This window comes from Pseudochaenichthys georgianus, chromosome 13 (assembly GCF_902827115.2).
Source record: "Pseudochaenichthys georgianus chromosome 13, fPseGeo1.2, whole genome shotgun sequence".
NCBI lineage: Eukaryota > Metazoa > Chordata > Actinopteri > Perciformes > Channichthyidae > Pseudochaenichthys > Pseudochaenichthys georgianus.
This window is the reverse complement of record NC_047515.1, coordinates 8,913,207-8,932,747: the sequence shown is the minus strand read 5'-3', so window position 1 is coordinate 8,932,747 and position 19,541 is coordinate 8,913,207. Positions and strand designations below refer to the sequence as shown.

General features: G+C 38.6%; 1 protein-coding gene across 6 annotated transcripts in view; it reads right to left on the bottom strand.

Annotated features, from left to right (window-relative positions):
* usp32 (ubiquitin specific peptidase 32) overlaps window positions 1-19,541 on the bottom strand; it is a 61,590-nt gene that overhangs the window by 31,880 nt on the left and 10,169 nt on the right. For all 6 annotated transcript variants that reach the window (XM_034097005.2, XM_034097007.2, XM_034097009.2 and 3 more), the window contains exons 2-8: window positions 14,302-14,429; window positions 11,309-11,414; window positions 9,556-9,674; window positions 8,291-8,450; window positions 4,107-4,238; window positions 1,678-1,785; window positions 1,283-1,398 (exon numbers count right to left, since the gene is read on the bottom strand). In XM_034097005.2, coding sequence (XP_033952896.1) covers window positions 1,283-1,398; window positions 1,678-1,785; window positions 4,107-4,238; window positions 8,291-8,450; window positions 9,556-9,674; window positions 11,309-11,414; window positions 14,302-14,429 — 869 coding nt within the window. The remainder of the gene's footprint in view (window positions 1-1,282; window positions 1,399-1,677; window positions 1,786-4,106; window positions 4,239-8,290; window positions 8,451-9,555; window positions 9,675-11,308; window positions 11,415-14,301; window positions 14,430-19,541) is intronic.

Below are 19,541 nucleotides of genomic sequence, written 5' to 3'. Positions count from 1 at the left end.
TACTACAGCGTCTCCAGAGGTAGAGCGATCTGGACACGTTTCATGAGGCGATGCCTTGTGAACGGAAGATTTTTTTGATATCGAATTTGTTTTTTTCTCCGTTTCGTCTCTGTGTAGATGCAGCCTAAGGGACGGAACATCTCCTTGGGTTGACCAATTACAACAGAACCGGCCAGCTAACCAATCAGAGCAGACTGGGCTCTGGTTTCAGACAGAGGGTGAAAAGAGGTGCTGCAGCACAGGCAGTATGAGACAAATAAAGAGCTTTTTGAACATTAAAGCATGAAAACATGTCTCAGTAGAGACACAGCATACAAACATGAACATTTGCATCATAGGGCCCATTTAAGAAAAGGCTTGCCTTGAACAAATATAGTCACAAATCACATTACCTTGCCAGAAATCTAATGATTTATAAAAGATAATCACTATTCATGATGTCAATAATGGCTGCAAAAGAGAAAATCCTTATTCAAATACAATTTTGGAATGCATTATTTAAGCAACTGATCAAATGTCCGGTGTGGGTCATGTATAATGTATTTTTCTTGTTCCCTGATGCTGGTCTTTGGGGCAAAATCTGAAACTAATTGTAAGATTCATTAATTTAGAATGGTTTATCGAACACATAAATATATCTGATAAGCTAAAGCAAACTATCTTGGCTTCAAACTATTAGTTCAACATTTAAGAAAATACATATGTATTCCAGAATAAGATCAGAAGATTAAAATCAATCTAATGTCTGATCTAATTGTGTCTGCAAAAAGAACAAAAACGTAGCTCCAGCCAGACATGCAGTTTGTCAAAAACACTTAACTCCACCTTCAACCACACATTGTGTTATTTGCTATCTATAAAAGTACAGATCAAACAGATGATTGCACAGTGTAAATAGGTCAGGCTGAGATAAAGACCGCCTCGGCCAACATCATAATGCACTTTTACTAAATAGAGAAATCCTAACTACAACTATAAACAGTACAAGTGTGCTTTCAGAGGAATACAAAACAATCATTGTTTTGATTGCCTATGATGTTCCTGACATTATAAAATACATCAAAAAATATATATAACTGTGATACATGGAAAAAGTCATGACTCAACCAGACCACATACTGAATGAGGGAACGTTTGATGTTTAGTACAACCTTGTGTGTGTGTGTGTGTGTGTGTGTGTGTGTGTGTGTGTGTGTGTGTGTGTGTGTGTGTGTGTGTGTGTGTGTGTGTGTGTGTGTGTGTGTGTGTGTGTGTGTGTGTGTGTGTGTGTGTGCATACGTACAGGGAGTGTGTCTGTGCGATTGTCCTTCCACACCTCCAGCAAGGCCACCACCATTTCATGAAGTTCATTTCGAGACAGAACCCCATCGCGGTCCACATCAAACACTTTGAAGCAAACTGGTAGTGAAAGAGAGGGATGGAGTGGTGGAATACAAATAAAGTTATTAAACACAGTGCCGGGAAGCAAATATCGTGCTGTTTAGTACTTTAGCAAAAATTACAATTAATATCCATTTCTGACCAATTGAAACTCCAATCACAACAATGATTGTTATTGATGCACACTTCAACACCTTCAAAGTTCCAGATAACAGCAATAAAAAAGAAATATTTTGCACTCCTTTTGATGAAAAAGCTCTGTAAGGTCATGTGAAGTGTAATTCTATGATGGCTTACATTTCTGCCTTTCAGCTACGGGCCCCCTGCAGCACGCAGAGAGTCCGCATGATATCTCTTTAAAGTCAATGTGATTGTCCCGATTCTCATCAAAGGCGTGAAACAAGCCTGGAAAACAAGATTAAAACACAAAGAGTATTTACTCCGAGCAGGTCTTTGAAGATACAGAAAAACATCTAAACATGTACAGAGCCATAGTCAGTTGGAATTCATTACATATTGTTCAAGAGAATACTAGAGATCGCTTCTAACTTTTGTTAAAGAAGATCCTTCGTGCTTGCCTTTCCGATTACCAGATGGCAGTCAAAGCAGCCAAAACGGAGCACATTTTTCTGTTAATCTCCAAAAACAGCCATAAACCTCAGGTTCTTTTTAATGTCCTCAACTCGATCATTAATCCCTGTGATGTTTCTCCAATTGTGCCATCGACTACTCTCTGTGATAAGTTTCTTACATTTTTTATTGAAAAAGTATCTGCTCTTAGGCTAGCCCACACTAGTGCTACCCCAGATACCCTGCTCCTTTTCTGTGCCCTGCTGTCCTCGACCACTTTGAGCCTGTATCCCTCTCGGATGTAGTCAAGCACCTCTGGCCGACAAACTGCACCTCAGACAGCATTCCCTCTCGCCTTCTCAGAGATGTTTTCGAATCAGTTGGAGCAAGTATTTTATTACTTATAAACTACCTCTCTTAGCTCAGGATGTGTCCCAGCTGCCTTCAAACATGCCGTGGTCAAGCCACTACTTAAAAAATCTCGACCCTTCCATTCTCGCAGATTTTAGGCCCATCTCCCAGCTACCTTTTTTATCTAAAGCCCTGGAGCGAGTAGTCTACTTCCAGCTACAGTCGTTCTTAACCACACATGGCATCCATGAAAAGTTTCAGTCTGGCTTCAAACCTATGCACAGCACTGAAACAGCCCTTTTAAGAGTTTTTAATGATCTACTCCTAGCCGCCGACTCAAGTAGCCCAGCTGTCCTGGTGCTGTTAGACCTGACAGCTGCCTTCGACACTGTGGACCATAGCATCCTGTTGTCACGGCTTGAACAGTCCGCTGGCATCACAGGCTCTGCCCTTGCATGGTTCAGGTCCTACCTGACAGACCGTAGCTTCTCAGTGCAGCTGAGTGGGGTTCCCCAAGGCTCGATTCTGGGCCCCATCCTTTTTCTACTGTACATACTGCCCCGAGGTTCAATTCTCACAAAACACATCCCCTTCCACTGCTACGCCGACGATGTACTGATCTATCTGCCACTCAATCGAAATGTCAACTCACTACAGCAGTTGATGGACTGCTTAGCAGAGATCAAATCCTGGCTGAGCCAAAATGTCCTCAACCTCAATGAGAGCAAGACTGAGGTTATCTTTTTTGGACCTCAACCTCCAGCCTCCCAGGTTGATATTCTGGGCTCTTTGATTTGATTTGATTTAAAACAATATCTTCATTTCAGGAATTATAACTGAAATCTGTCTGTGTGTATGTATACTATTATCTATGAGTTATGGTGTAAGAAACAACATGTTAACAAGGGTGACAGTAGAAATCACCCATGGCAGAGAATTTGATTACATTTTTGCAATATTAAATGTTTTATTTCTAGGCCCTATTAACACATTTTCAAGCTCATATTTGTGTTTTGGGCCTCTACTGTGACATGTTTAATGTACTTGAATGTTAAAAGTGTTTTATCTTTCTCCTTTGTTAACTTATGTAACATAGTGAAGACTTATGAGACACTCTCGCATCTATTGGCTAGCTTTCCAACACATTGTATGTGATAGGCTAAGGGGCGGGAAGTCTCTAAGCCGTTGACCAATCACAACAGAGCCGGCCAGCTAAGCAATCAGAGCAGACTGGGCTCTGGTTTCAGACAGAGGGTGAAAAGAGGTGCTGCAGCACAGGCAGTATCAGAAACATAAAGGACTTTTTGAACATTAAAGCATGGAGACACTTCACAGTAGAGGCACAAAATACAAATATTAACCTGAACATTAGCATAATAGGGCCCTTTAAGGTTATTCCCGACGAGGACTAAGTTTGTTATAAACTAGTTATAATTTGCGGTAGAAGTGTGTTACTAATAATTGATTAATTGATGGATTGTTAATAATTATTTATGATTATTTTCTTTCAGTTCCATCCTTGATTGTTGATTACATGAGATCAGTTGTTTGTTTATAGTAGTTGTGTAACCATGGCAATGGTGAGTAAATGTGTCTTTGACTGTATAGAGCCCAGGAAGAATAGCCAATGCTAATGCTAGTGCTAGGGATCCAAATAAAAAGTGAAAGTGAAGAGGGTTTAATCTCTGCTGAGGGATTAGTTTAAAGACCTGAATAGCTCCATGATGATCTAATATATAGAGGTACGTGTATGAACTTGATACCCCTATGAGACTTACAAAAAACATAGGTGAATATTGTCTTACCTTCACTCAGTGAGGCATGGATAGGAGGAGAGACCAGTGGGACAAAGGTTTCCAAGTCAAAGCGGCCGGTTCTGGACTGAGCTTTCAGTAGCCAGTAGCGTTTCTCCAAGTCTATAATGTCTGACTCCTCCACTGCACGATAGGAAACAGAAGAGACAAAGTCAAAAATACAAGCATGGCAAAACTGTTCATAGGGATATATTCTTGTTTAGTATAGGAAGAACAATGGGAAGTGTCATTTCTGTATTCATTACCCTAGCTTAAAGCTGTGTTAAGCTTTAGGTTTGAACTTCTTTGGTGTTACCCATACCAATGAAGAACACTCGTTGGTGGTTATATTGGATATCAACATCTTTATCATACCAGCATAGTTTTACACACACAAACAATAGGTAACCAGTAAAGGAAAGGAATAATAATATAACACACGTGTCCATGGAATAAATATATACAACACTGCAGTGCTAAAAATAAAAACATAAAGGTGTGTGGTTCGTGATTTAGGAGAAAAAGTGAGTTTTTGTAGTGAGAGAGAAGGCTCTGTAAACTGTGTTAATAACAAATATAGTTAGTGTAGAAAGCTGTACATTGCACGATAGGTAGATACAAGAAAACTGCAATTTTCAGTTTATAACAACTATGAACAGCAATGTTAAAATCTGACAATTTTGCTAAAAGCAAGTCAATAACTCAAGCAACATCATAACCTAAATGCTTTCCAACTAAGACTGTATTTTACATTTCTCTTATTATTTTAATAAATCAATTTGTGTCAAACCATGTGAAGCCTAACATTAGTCGGCTGACAAAAGGCTACATCTGGTGTTTTTAAGATAAAATATCATATAATATGTTTGTGTTGTCCTAAAATAGGTAAAGGATGCAAAGAAAACTGCTTAACCAAGGTAGAAACTCGGGCTATAGAACCATGATTTATTGGATTTGCACGTAGATCTAAGGCATCTAAATTGACTTTTTAGCTGAAATAATCTGGTAGCAGCTTTTCGAATGTGAATATTTGCTAATATAGATCAGGTTTTAAAATGTTGGTCATACCAAACAAGCAGTGTGAAGCACTAGGATATTGTTATAAGCTTCATTCACTTATTTAAAAAACCAAACCACAAATCGAAGAAACCAAAGTAATAAATAAAGTAATAGATGCGTAAAATAATTGTCTCATGCTGCCATTATGGAAACAACCAAGTTAAAAGATACACAAGGTCATAACACATGTTGTGACAGAGAGGAGCAGAGTTAAGTTGGGATGAGGTAATGGTCAGTGGGTTTAATGAAATTTGACTCGAAAACAAAAAAGTGATACAGATCAGACCAATATAGCATATGAAGCTCTGCCAGGGTCAATGAACCAGCCTCTGTCTTACAACATGCTTATCCGCAGCTTAAGCTAATAGGATTTGGCAGCTAGCAAGCTAGCCTTTGGCATGGATCCAAAACATATGACAGGTGTCAAAACACAGACACATAGATAGGAATTGTTTCCTGGTAGAAATTGGATTGTGGCTTCCAAGTCAGGCTATAAAAACCTTCTTGAAAGCGATCAATCCTCTTTTTACTGTCATGTTCAATTCTGCTTCCTGTCCAAGATATTTCAAATGTAACAGACTAAAAGGAAGCACCGAGTTCAAAATCAATGATTTGGATCATAAAGGGGGCTAAATGGAGCTGGCATGAAGGAAAATACATGGGATTTATAAATAATTAAGCGTTATACGGTCTGAGCAAGGCATGACTACCTTTCCTTTCTCAAAGGTGAAGCTTACTCAACAAAAACAGGACAGAACACTTCCTAGGTAATAATGATAAAACAATACATGGTGGTCCCAAACAACAAAGTTAGGATTATAAAAAGCACATCGATCTAGCTCTGAACATAAGTGAAATGTAGAAAACATGTTTCATTTTGTTAAAACATAAATAATTAGGACTGGCAAGAAGGAAAATACATTCTTGTGTTTGTCATGCTTAACATTATTCATTCAAAGCTGTTCTACCATCCGACTGCTAATCCATAAAACTCATTACCCGGAATATGGATCGCCTCCTGCCCATCTCCGTCTCAGGGTTGCTCCCTGCTTCTACAAACATCAAAGTAGCACTCGAGGTTATACCGAGTCTTTCTTTGTGGGATTTAGAATCTTTGTTATGATGGCAGAATTCAAATTGGAGTTTAGCTGTTTGCTCTGGCAAATGTTGAAGGATCTTAAATGTGTAGTAGGAAATAAGCCCAACATCTTGCAGTACGGCCAACCTCATGATACATAAGACCAGCATATCATCAGAGTGTTTGTTTATACTAACACTGCTAATATGGATTTCTTGAAAAGATCAATATGACTCACGAGTAGGGATGAATTTCAATTGAAATATTTAAAAACTAGTGCTGTTGGACTCAGATCTCAAAAGAAGTTCTTCTAGCAGTGACAATGAACAAATGTAACAATCTATCGACATTATACAGCAATACTGTACACTAATTATTCTCTCTATTTACTGATTCTAATCTGTCTCTATGGCAGGTGCCGTGTCGGCCTGATACCCACCTAGAGGTGTGACTCTCTCCGAGTGACAGCAGAGATACCATACCATTATCCAGGGAACATCCTTAGACAGGTGCTGCCACAGCCAGCGTGAACCATAGCAAACTGCCCCGAGACAAACGCTCACAGAAACTACAACATCCTGTCCTGAAGGCCGCTACAGTACTCCAGCACATTTACACTGATTATATTGTGACATGCTAGCAAAGGATCCACGCTCTGTCATGAGTCAAGTGTTACTCTGCTAGAACCAGGAGTGTGTCACTCTCTCCCCAGCACACACACACACACACACACACACACACACACACACACACACACACACACACACACACACACACACACACACACACACATTAGTTAAGAGGATAAAGAAGGAGCAGGCAGATTAAAGAAGGCGTCCAGGTTCTCCGGACAAGACAGGTTTTTCCAGCCCTCTGCCCTTAATTGGCAAGATAAAGCCTGACTATATTTACACGGTATGCAACTTAAAAGAACTGTATAACTACATTTTTTATTTTTCGTTTACCATCTTTAAAGGTTATGGTATCACAAAGACGTAAATGTTGATGTATAACCCTGCAGAATAGAACTTCTTTTGAAACTACACATTTTTTCATACAAAATTTAACAAAAATACCAAGACTGTGAAAGACTAAATTCACATATATCATTTCTTATTTGAAAAACCGAAAACATTGTTTAAGGTAATGATATGTGCAACCTAAAACCATATCATTTCTGGAGCTTGGTATTGTTTGATTTGTTTCAATTAATTCTTATTATTTTATATAAAAATTAAAACTAGAGTACAGATGCAAAGACTTACCTTTGATCTTCCAATATACCTATTTGGTCATTCACATCTGCTAATAGCAAGTATCTGACAATAGTGCTCTCTTTTTCCCATGTTTAAAACCTCTCCATCTCAATGTGTGGAACCAATCAGAATAACTCAATAACATGTGCATTTCCACAGCAATAATTCCCCCAGTATAACAACAGAGCCATCACCATTCTGCTCTTAGTTTCACAAGCTACTGCTGTCTATAATTATTAATACATACGGTACATACTTTGTTTAAGCTACTAAACAAGACTCAACACTATTGCAGATATGTATCACTAAAAGCAACTGCAAATCATTTGAACTGCAAAAATGTTTGGGTTTTGTTGACTTCGATTACAGGATTATTATTTGTAATATTAATTACAGGTAGGGCTGTACAATATTTACAATTGTATGAAAATCGCAATATGGACTAGTGCAGTATTCAAATTACATGAAGCACAATAATTGTTAAAGGCTAAACATGTGACAAATAATATGTGTTTTGTACAGAAATGCTAATGCTAGTTATGATATAAAATCATTCAATCCTTTTTAAATTTTAAATCATAGCACAACTGCCATACCGGTCAAAATAATGATGATATGTTCTTGTTTAACAAATCGTACAGCCTAATAACAGGTATGCCAAGCGTTTATCAGTGACTGTCCATTTTCTGAATTTCCATTTTGTATTTATATGGAATAGCATAGGTACATTTGACACTAAATCCCCTTGGCCTTATATGGAGATGCAATGTAACACACTGATTCAGAGTGTTTTCTGGACTTACAGTGTGTGACTCCGGCCAGGGTCTGGTAGAAGGTGGGGGTGTCGCTGTCGTCTGTGAGCGTGACACACACTCCTCCGGACAGGAGCCATCTGGATAAAGTGAAGGCCTCCTTGTTCTGCAGGAGCCAGAACCTGAAGTGCTCATAGTTCACCTTGTCACCCTGCCACAACACAACACACACAATTCATCTGTTGGTGTGTCAAAAGCAAAAGATGCCACACTTGACCATTCCATTGTCAAAAGTCTGTATCAACATGCGACCTTCTATATGTGTTCCTGTCTGAAATCTTGATGCATTTGAAACAGGCTTTTTAATGTTGATGGGACCAGGTATGAGATTTGTATCCATCTATTGTTAGAAGTTGTAGTAGAAGGCAGATGTTTGAGAAATTAAGAGCATAAACTTGTCAGGAAAAGGATTTCTGAGATAATGAATCAAGTGAAAAGTTGGTTACTTTCATAGACACCATTCGAATTGGCTCAAATGGAATGTTTGTGCACTGAAAAACACTTACAAGGCTACAGATGACGGAAAATGATTTAAGTATTAACATTTATAAAATGAATGTATAAATAAATAACAAAATAAAATCAAAATAAATAATAAAGTTCTAACTATAGCAAGACAACTGTATTGTGCCCCAGAAATAAACTCCTTATTACGCACATATATTTCACAAAATGTAAATGTTCCGAGACAAAACATTTTTGGGAAATGTGTGTTCTTACTTGTTTTTGTGAATTAATTCTCATTTTGTTTGGATTTATAACTTTAAAATAAAACATATTGCAACTGATTCTATTCCACTCAGAGGATGCGCTACACTTTTTCGCTGCCCGTCATTTGCAGGATCGTAACATTTCTGTCAAAATCCATTATTACCCGTCGATCTGTACACAACTGACGGGGGGCGGGGGGGGGGGGGAGAGCACGCTCGTGAACTGTCAACGGGGGGGGGGGGGGGCCTTGTGAAATGTTAGCGCGCTGGTGTTATGCCGTGTTGTGCATGCCCACTGCACCTCGCGGGAGCGCGCCACAGCCTAAAGCATAAACTCCCAGACATTTCAATGATTTGTACGGCATAGTTAGGTCTGGAAACGACATAAGGGCATAACACCGAAGCCGGGCGGACTGCTTTCAGATTTTTCCGTCATTGTCAAAAGAATTCCGTCATAGACAGAATATATTCGGTTAACGCGACCTCTGATTCCACTATAATTATTCATATCCGTTTGGTGATGGACAGGCTGCTATATTGGCCTACCTCACTGAAACACTTCTTGAGGGAGGTTGGGATTTCTCCATCCAGGACCTGCAGGACTGCTTCTATATCTTCCCTGGCAGCATATCCACCCAGATCACTGGCAAACAGGCTGAAGAGGTCTGTGAACACACACACAGAAACACACACACACACAGTGTCAAAAAGGCAAGTTCAGCTTTATCGCAGGAAGGCAGGCTTCTTGCCAGTAGCAGCAGTAAGTCCTGATGGATGAGCCCACTGCAACACATGAACCACAGCCATTGGGAGAGGAAAGAGGGAGAGGGGAAGATCTCACATCTCAAACCTCTTTTTTTTCATGTATGTATATATTATCAGTTGTACTGCACAATAATCAATTATTCCTGCTGTTCTTTTTTTGGAAAACGGGGGCAGGTTTAAGGAAAGTTGCTGAAATTTATGTTTTTAGTTCGATTTTCTTGGTCATTTTCAAAAGTACAATGTGTTCCCTCTGAAAAACACACGGTAATACTGCTTTTTTTGTTCGAAATGCATTAAAACACAAGATTTTCCAAATGATATGCTTAAGCAAGGATGCTGGTTGTATTTGTAATTTTAATTAAAAATTAAAGCTTTTTGAATCTTAATCTGAGAGAAAGACATATGGAGTGCATATTTTCTGGAAATCTAATAATAAATCTATTAAGATAAATTGTGGGACGACTTTGAACATCAAAGTGTATGAATTGACTGCAGCTCTGATTTGCTGAAATGACATGAATTGAAATCATACAACTATCCAAGACTCTTCCGTTTTTAAATTGGGATCATTGAGGATATCATTAATTAGGGACTATAACAGCGGGTGAAAGTACTTCCTAACTCTCTATTCAAACTGCAATAAAACGTGGCTCCAGTGGAACAGCAGTTTATTTGACAACCTTTTCTAACCACAATATATAGTGTTAGAAATTCAAATCAATGTTTTATGGCATGACTTGGTTTGGACGTACCGTCAGCTTAAAAGCTATTTTATTCTGGAAAAAAATGGAGTTCTCGCACAGTCTTAATGGCAAGCTTTTATTCTGAAAATCCTTCATGACGACATCCGGGGCTACCGTAAATGATAAAGTACTTCCAGTATTATTAAAGTAACTATTTAAAGCCGTTATAATGTATTAAATAAAAAGTTATGAAAGAGATAAGGAGGAGAAAAGGCGTGTGGATGTAAGCAATGAATGTAAAATGTCGAAATCCTCTGTTTGACGCGATGTCGGACATTGAAGACTAAGGCGGGGGCCCCCCCTTTCATCACAGCACGAGAGCATATAAGGAGGCTGCTGAGCACAGCTCTGCCCTTCTTCCTTCGCAGCTGCCACACCGAGACAACACCGAGACAACAGCGGCATTTGTCTCTTCTTCACCTTCTGCTTGTTCTATTACCACGTTACTTAATTAAAGTACCCATTTGAACCTTCTCCTTATTTTAAGTTTCTCTCCTGGACGCGAGGACAAGGAATATCCTAATAATAGTCAACATGTTAAAGTATCCTCGGGAAAGATACCTAACCCGAAATTGCTGCTAAAGGCTTGTCGCTTACTGAGTAAGAAAAAAAAAATCTTACTGTAAACCAGTTCTCCTGCAGTTCATGAGTAAGTTGTGTACATACATGTCAGATTCTATTTTCACAAAATGTTTTGATTGTTGTTGGATGGAAACATCTATACACTTTGACATATTTGAAATGTCAGAGATCAAAGAAAAACATTCTTTTATTCATCAGAAAGGACTTACACTTGGCCTTCTCCTCATCTCGTCCTCTGGTCAGAAGCACCAGACCAACGATCAGATTGTTGAAGTGCAGCCCTTTAGACGAGCCTCCAAACGAGGAGTAAATCACCTAAAACACATAAACAACAACGTGGTCATGTTCACAACGTCAGCAGGGAAATGCATGGCCCAGAATAGATCAGCTGATCAAAGCATTTTCTCATTTCCACTACATGTAATTGGGTAATTTACATATAGAAGGATTTTCAACAGGCCAATATCAAAATATAAAAACATGTTTTAAAATGTTTCCAACATTAGGAGTGTTATGTACATTTAAAGTCATCCTTAAATGTAGGGTAGGTAATTCACTTCAGAAACACTTTTTGTTATATTGCATGGAATGCTCTTAACATCCCGGTAGAAATGAATACATGAAATGCTTTGACAATAAATCCATAAAAAAATGTCATCTGTAGAAGCCGTGGCTCTGTAAAAAGCACGACCAATCATCTGAGCCGGCCCGGCTAAAATAACTGGATGGCCTACCTGCCTGTCAGCCTTCCATCTGTGCACAAACTTATCTCGTGCCCTCATTGGTCATGTGCACGTTCGTGTGTGTTGGAGGAGGGGCTCTGTGAGGAAGTCTGAAGGAAGGGGCAGATTTTCTTCTACTTTCATATTCTAGCGCACTCGAGCTGGTTTCTCCATTCTTACCTACCCCACCTTTAAATTCTAATTTCAGGTTGCTTCTGGGCCAGTGTTCGTAGTGCTAAAAACTACAAAATATATATTTGTCTTCCTAATTTCATTCCTCATCAGTATACAATTATTTCTAACGGATTTGAATTCCAGAGGTAAAAAAACATATTCACACCATGAATTAGGCTACGGTCTGTCACACTTCTTCAAGGCAGGAACAATGTTTATATTGCTTCAACTATCTAATAAACTTGTATTTATACTAGGGATGGGAATTTGAAAGCAAAGGTATATTCGAATATTCCACCCCCCAAAAACGGTTAACTGATTAACCGAAATGTACATATCCTATTACATTTTTTTTTTTAAAAACACACCTTTAGACCCAACACACTTTGCTATGGCACTGTCGTATACATTGAATTATTCCATTTGATAATATGTAATCAACTTAGGCCCCCCTCCAAAAAAAGAAAAATTACAATAAAAATATTCATAACTCATATTCTCATACCTGAATCATTTCGAACATTCGATTAATCGTTCCCATCCCTAATTTATACTTATAAAAATGTAGAGTGTTTTTTTATAGGAAGGGTTTTATTTAATGGAAATGTCCAACACACATTCAAACTTTTCAGTTATTATTAAGGCTGTAGGAAGTGTGCTTCTGCTTGCTGCTGATGCATACAGCATGTTCTATATGAGAATGAAATGTTCCGCCATCATGCTACTCACTGAGGAGAGTCTATCACGATTTACCATCGATGCAGGGAGAGAGAACGAGCGTACAATCAAATGTTTAAAAGAAGAATTTGTTCAAACGCAAGCTAGACTTTAAATGACTGAATATCAAAAAGAATATTTCTGTGTCCTGACTGACTGATTAGGCTCGGGATTTTCCTCTGAACTGTGAGATTAGGCAGCAGCCATGTTACCGTTTGAAGAGACCAGCAGTAACCTTAGATCTGCACCGCTTTCACCCCAGGAAACTGCTGCCATGGTGACAAAGAAAAGAGGAAGCAGAGATGCTGGGAGAAAGAAGAAAGGCGACACGTGATGTAGTGTTCAATGGTAAATCAACTGTGTTTATACAGCATTCATATTGCCTCATAGCAGTTCTGAACCAATGCACTCTTTGTCAAATGCACCCTCTTTATGACTGCTTCTGTGTTGGTGATAACAAACTGATTGTAAACGAAGATTGATTTGTGCTGTCTAATGTTGGGCCTCATCATTGTCTTTAAACAGGAAATACATAACATTAAGGAAGTAATTATGCCTTCATGGGACCTATAAACCCTCTGGTGGTATGTAGGGGTGGACTTTATGCTGGGTAAGACATTTAGAAGAAGGATTGCAGCTAAGAAATAGTACTGTGCTGGATCCCTTCTCCGGTGTGTGTGTGTGTGTGTGTGTGTGTGTGTGTGTGTGTGTGTGTGTGTGTGTGTGTGTGTGTGTGTGTGTGTGTGTGTGTGTGTGTGTGTGTGTGTGTGTCATTTCATTTAGGGAGGAGGACACTGGGCTCCAGCTACCTCCTTGTCAATATCCCCTTTGCCAGTGAGCCTCTAGCTGTAATGCTATCAAGGGCCTGCATCGATCTGTACATCCCACAACAAACTCAAGTAAACCACCAAGGTCCTTTTCAATTTGAATGAACTTAAAGAAGTTTCCCTTTCCTTTAGTGTGTTGTATAGGTTTGTGTGCATGTAAATGGGCTGCAAAGACAACGTCCCAAGGATCCCTCCAGAGGGAGTTTCTCCCCCAAACACTCCTTTGTTTACTTCTGTAACATGGTGACACCACTAAGTAACACTTGCTATTCTTTTGGTCCAACATTCCATTGCACGTGATCAGAGGACGGACATCTCTAAGCTGTTGATCAATCACAACAGAGCTGGCCAACAAACCAATCAGAGCAGGCTGGGCTCTGGTTTCAGACAGAGGGTGGAAAGAGGTGCTGCAGCACAGGCAGTATGAGAACAAGAAAGAGCTTTTTGAACATTAAAGCACAGAGACATGTCACAGTAGAGACACAAAATGCAAATATGTAGGTGAACATAATATGTTGTATAAGTTATATATTGTAGTACAATGTGTATCTTTTTAGGATTTATATGTTTTAAATCTATTTTATTTTGATTCAGATATCATCTCTCATCTTTCTACAAGATCAGCCATCTATATCTCAGTGAACACTAGATGCTCTGCGGACGTTAACTAGGCTATTTTGGTGGTCACCTTGCCACCAGCCACCATTTCACAGTAACTATAGCCATCATTGTAAATGATCCATGGTGCGACATTACTCTTACCTCTGCAACTTTATGGGGAACTCCATCTCCCAGCACTTCCCTGTAGAAGCACTGCTGGGTCATGTAATAGGTGATGCCGCTGGTTCTTTTGAAGGCATCTTTCAGCCGCTTCAATTCCACATCAGTGACTGGAGAGACAAAGAAAGGACAAGAAATGTCATTCAAATCAAACTCTAAAAGGGCCTGCAGTAATAACAGCAACAACCAAAACAAGAGTATATAATAATCCATACTAGTTGTTGAACTTTAGCAATGTTAGATTATAGATTTAGATTATCCTGAGTTACCAGAACATTCTATCAAGAGATACAATTTGATGTGGAGTTCGAATGATCAATGATGAGTGTAACTTTCTATGATTCGATCCGGACTATATTCAACACTGCATTTGACCAGCGAAAGAGGGAAGAATGATCTGATCTTTGATGTTTGGCTGAAACAGCCTAAAAAAGAAAACCGGATAGATTGCCGCCTAAAATGGACAAGCTGCCTAAACCAGGGTATTTGCGGAACAACACTGTAACAGTTTACTTTGACAGTCTGGTACACATACTCACATCTTACATTGTATACGCTTACACACACACACGGGGGCAAAGACAACCACAACAATACAGTACAGTAACTCCAAGCCAAATGCATCAATGCAAGAACTGTAGACTAGAGGGCGTGATTGTAAACATCTCTGACCAGCTAAATACTGCGACAGTTGCCATTTTACGTTTCATTACGATACAGTATTTAATATCATTATAGTATTACTATTTAGGCGATTAGATAACATATCAATTATATTTGATGCAACTTTAGTTATATTTCCATGACTTTTCCAAAACTTTGGGAAAAATATTGTTTTCCAAAACTTTTCCAGGGCCTGGAATTTGCATTTTGCATTTCCATGACTTTTCCAGGTCTTTAATGACCGTACGGACCCTGGTATTTGTGCAGAGCTAGCCTCACTTGATACGACACACACACTCTATTGTCCTCTGCTGCCCTCTGCTAAAGGCTTCCACTTCAGGTCAAAGCCATGTCACAGTGCTGGGATGCAACGAGTCCCAGCAGCTAATATAAGCCTGCTTTTGTGTGATACAATGAAACATGTTGCTGTATCGTCACTACATCCAGTTCACACTGTGCAGTGTGTGCAGCATGCTGTTGTTCAACTGGACCATCACCACTCACCAGTAGAGAAGAGGTGACACAGCTGCTACAGCCACCATCCCTTGATAAGTTAATATGTCCAATGATTTAACATTGATACAATTGACACTGGATTTATAATTAAACTAATGCATTAATAGTACATATGTTTACAGTTCACATATTCATATTTTATTTCAATAAGCAGTAGTTTATCCTACTGGGACTTAACATTCCTAAAGCCAAAACCCCTGTAGCTATACGACAGAAAAAGCCTTTGAATCTTTGGAATAAGTAAAAATAGTGTATTTACTATGTTTATAGAATAGTTTATTCATCCAGGGGAATAATTGTGTTTCATGACAGTTGCATAAGTTAAGAATACAACTTTTTTTATTTATTAAATGTAATAAAAGGTATGTATACAAACATAAACAAGTAAAAAGGTGCAATAAAAAGATTTAGAAAATACAATAAAAAAGGAATAAGAATATTAGAAAATGACCATATGAAGTCAAAGTAAAATTGTGCAATAAAAGGTAAACAAAATGTTTAATAAAAAAATGGAGTACATTGTAAAATAAATAATAATACATGTGTTAAATGAGAATATTACAAGCTATACAGTGGTGTATTAATAAGATCTTAGAGCAGAAATGCACAGTTAGGGTGTAAGCTGTCTTTATGCTATGAGGGAGAAGTTTAACAGTCTAATAGCCAGAGGCAGCAATCACTTCATGTGGGGCTGAAGTTAGTCTTTCTTCCACTGAAGGCATGACCACCCCAGCAGGTATTGGAAAAAAATGCATTGGTCTTTGATTTTAAAAGATGTTTACATCTGGTTATAGGCTCTTTTGACACCAACCTGTAGGAGGCAATAGAGTCCATCTGGCCTTACTGTAGGTTTATACTACCCTGCTGGTACAGACATGCACACCTCCCACACACGCAGTGTATGGCAAAACATAGGGGTTTAGTTTTACCTGGATTAAAATAATTGTCTCTTCCTTCACTGCTGACTTTAACAAAGCAGGAGAAGGTCAAACAAAATGCCCATAGTAAATATTAACAACTCATACAGTTTCACTTTGACTGCTGTTAGTTGGCTTCAAAAAGGAAAAGCAAATGTCCTTAAGAACAGCCTTGGCTGAATTTTATTCATTCAAAAACCAATCCGCAACTTGTATTTTTCTTCTTTCTCTTCCAAACACGTCATCCTTACCTTATGTACTGCCTACCATACAAACAATGTGATATGAGGAAGCAAATTATGCAAATAAATCAAAAGGAAACAAACAATAACAGGATGCTGGTGTCAGAATGTATGTGCTTGGTTATTCATGGGGAATTGGTGGGAATTATAAATCAGCCTTTAAAATAAAATCTGATAGTTAACTTATTTTACACAAGGGCTATATTTAAGATCTACAGGTTCTCTTATTTGCCTAAATGTGCTGTATGTGGGAGGTTTTTATTACAAATGAACCAGCATAAGAAATGCAAATGTGTGGTTTTACAGGGGTTATGTGAAGGACTATTTCAGTGACTTTATGGAGTTTCCATAGGCTGCCTGGCAACCTCAAAGTGACGACATGACCCAGTGAGAAAATAGTCGTGCATGCAGCCATGTGTTGTTTTAACACTTAAGTTTTTCTCCCAATTTAACAAAGGTGACCTGTTCAAATGGTGAGCCTAACAGATGATGGTAGGGTTTTAGCTAGTTTGGACAGAGCAAGCCTAGCTGTTTCCCTCCGTTAGTGGTTATTTAACAATTTATGAAAAGGGGGTGTTGTCCAAAAAGCGAAAAATGAATGACAGGGAAAGACAAACGAAGAAAAAAGAAAAATCTTCAAAAAAGACTCAAAAACTAAGGAAAGCAGGAGCAGACTGACACAACTTGGTACCGAGGATAATTTGGTGATATATTAATGAAGTGGAATTATGAGGGAATAGAGACCACCCGAACAAAACTGAAATGAACACTATTTGGAAATAAAGTTGTTTTTCATTTTCATTCAAATAAGTTAAGGACTGAGGAGACAAACTCATAGAATAACAATGAATAATTCCGAGATGTCCATCATTATAAAATAAGGTGTTTTTCTCGGAAGATGTCAGTTATTTACGGCCACATCTATGTTGAGTCTTTTGTTTATTGGAGCTGCTGTAAAAATCCCCACTGCGCTGCATTAAAAATAAAGGAGCATTTTCCAATTTTCCATTTTCCTGAGACACAAAGCAACTGATTTATTGATCCTAATAAATTATATCCACTCTAATGATGTAAACTGCTTTTGTTTGTTTATTCAAAGAGGTCACTTTTTCTATTTGTCTACATTTTTTAGGTATCAGACAGGTTCTGGAATATTATTGTCGGTTTACAGGTGCATTTGAAGTTCAGTATTTCCTGGATATATAGAGAGGTTGTAAAATGATATCCAGATGGCATAACTATTATTAACTGATACAAGTTTTCTAAATTTTCATTTTTTTTGGAATTGTATTGTATTGGCAGTGGCTTTTGTCATAATTGTGTATGCCAATACGCTTTTGTGGGCCAGTGTAGGTTATCTGTGTGTAACTGTGTGAGTAATTGTTTAACTTTAAGAGACCCAAAGGAAATTGGTCCCAGAACAGCAAGTTTTTGTCCTAAACCATACCAAAAAGTGCTGGAAAATTAATCAAATTAGTTTGAAATCGCAATATGGACCAATACAATAATCTGAGGCAAATTATTTGTCGAGATATGTTAAAATACCATTTATTTTATTAAAGTTTTGTGGCACTGCAGGATATCATATCCTACAAAGTGTATTCTTCAAACAAACAAAACATGTTTATTTGGTACAGATCCTCTAAAAAAACAACAACATTCATAATCATTTTATATATATTTGAATGATAATGTGAAATAAAACGTTTTCAATCCCTCCAATATCGCGAATCATATAAGTCAAAATAATGTTTCTAGATCGTGCAGCCCTAGTACAAAATATGTATTCCAAGTTTAACTTATCTATGAGCGAGGGGAAAAGGCCACCCAGTGAGTGCAGAACTGATTAGTCCCAGAGTGCTGAATCACAGGCTTTAGCAACCCAACAGGCAGCCAATCATACATGTGGATCAGCAGAGTGCCAAAGCACCACCAGCAGAAATCAGAGCACCCCTTGTGTGTAATGTAAGGTAGGAGCTGGTATTCACAAGACAATGGGCATGAAATCGTCTATAGAGACTAGAGAGACAATTCCGAACAGAGACAGCAGCACGTCTCCTTCCTCTCTAATGCCACATTTTCTGCAATAAAAACCTCATCTTTCATAGCTTAATTAAACATGAGAACATCCTTGATAATAGTGTATGAGGCTATGCTTTCTAACTGCTCGGTGTTTGTATTACAATTGAGTCTAGTTGCCAGCTCATAGAGTCCTATACTGAACCTATAAATGCTGAGTACACTAAAGATTTATGATAGAAATGTATAGTAGGGGTCCCCAGCACATAGAAACTGTTGAATGCTAACTTACAAGTTGCATTAATTACAGCAAACAGTGCGAGTTGGCAAAACGATATCACCAGCACTCAACACCGGAGCACCCCAGGGTTGTGTGCTGAGCCCATTCCTGTACACACTCTACACAAATGACTGCACCAGTCGTCACCGACCACCATCTACCTCAAGTATTCAGACGACATTCTTGCCCTGCACGCAGAAAACCACTCCAGCCTGGATTACCAAAACACCATCACACACTTCACCAAATGGTGTGAGAACAACCATCTCCACCTCAATGTCAGTAAAACAAAACAAATCATGTTTGGTCTCCCCACAACACAGCACCCCATTATTATCAAAACCAAACAGTGGAAACAGTCGACACTACAGCTTTAAATACCTTGGAGTAACACAGGACAATAAACTTAATTTCAACCAACATACTACCGACATCTTCAAAAGGAGCTAACAAAAATTATCCGTCATCCGTAAACTCAAAGGACTGTACGTTTCCCCCCCCCCCCCCCTCTTCTCCTACTACTGTACCAAAGCATTGTCGAACCCATCCTCATGTACTGCCCATAACATGCACATAACTGGTGTG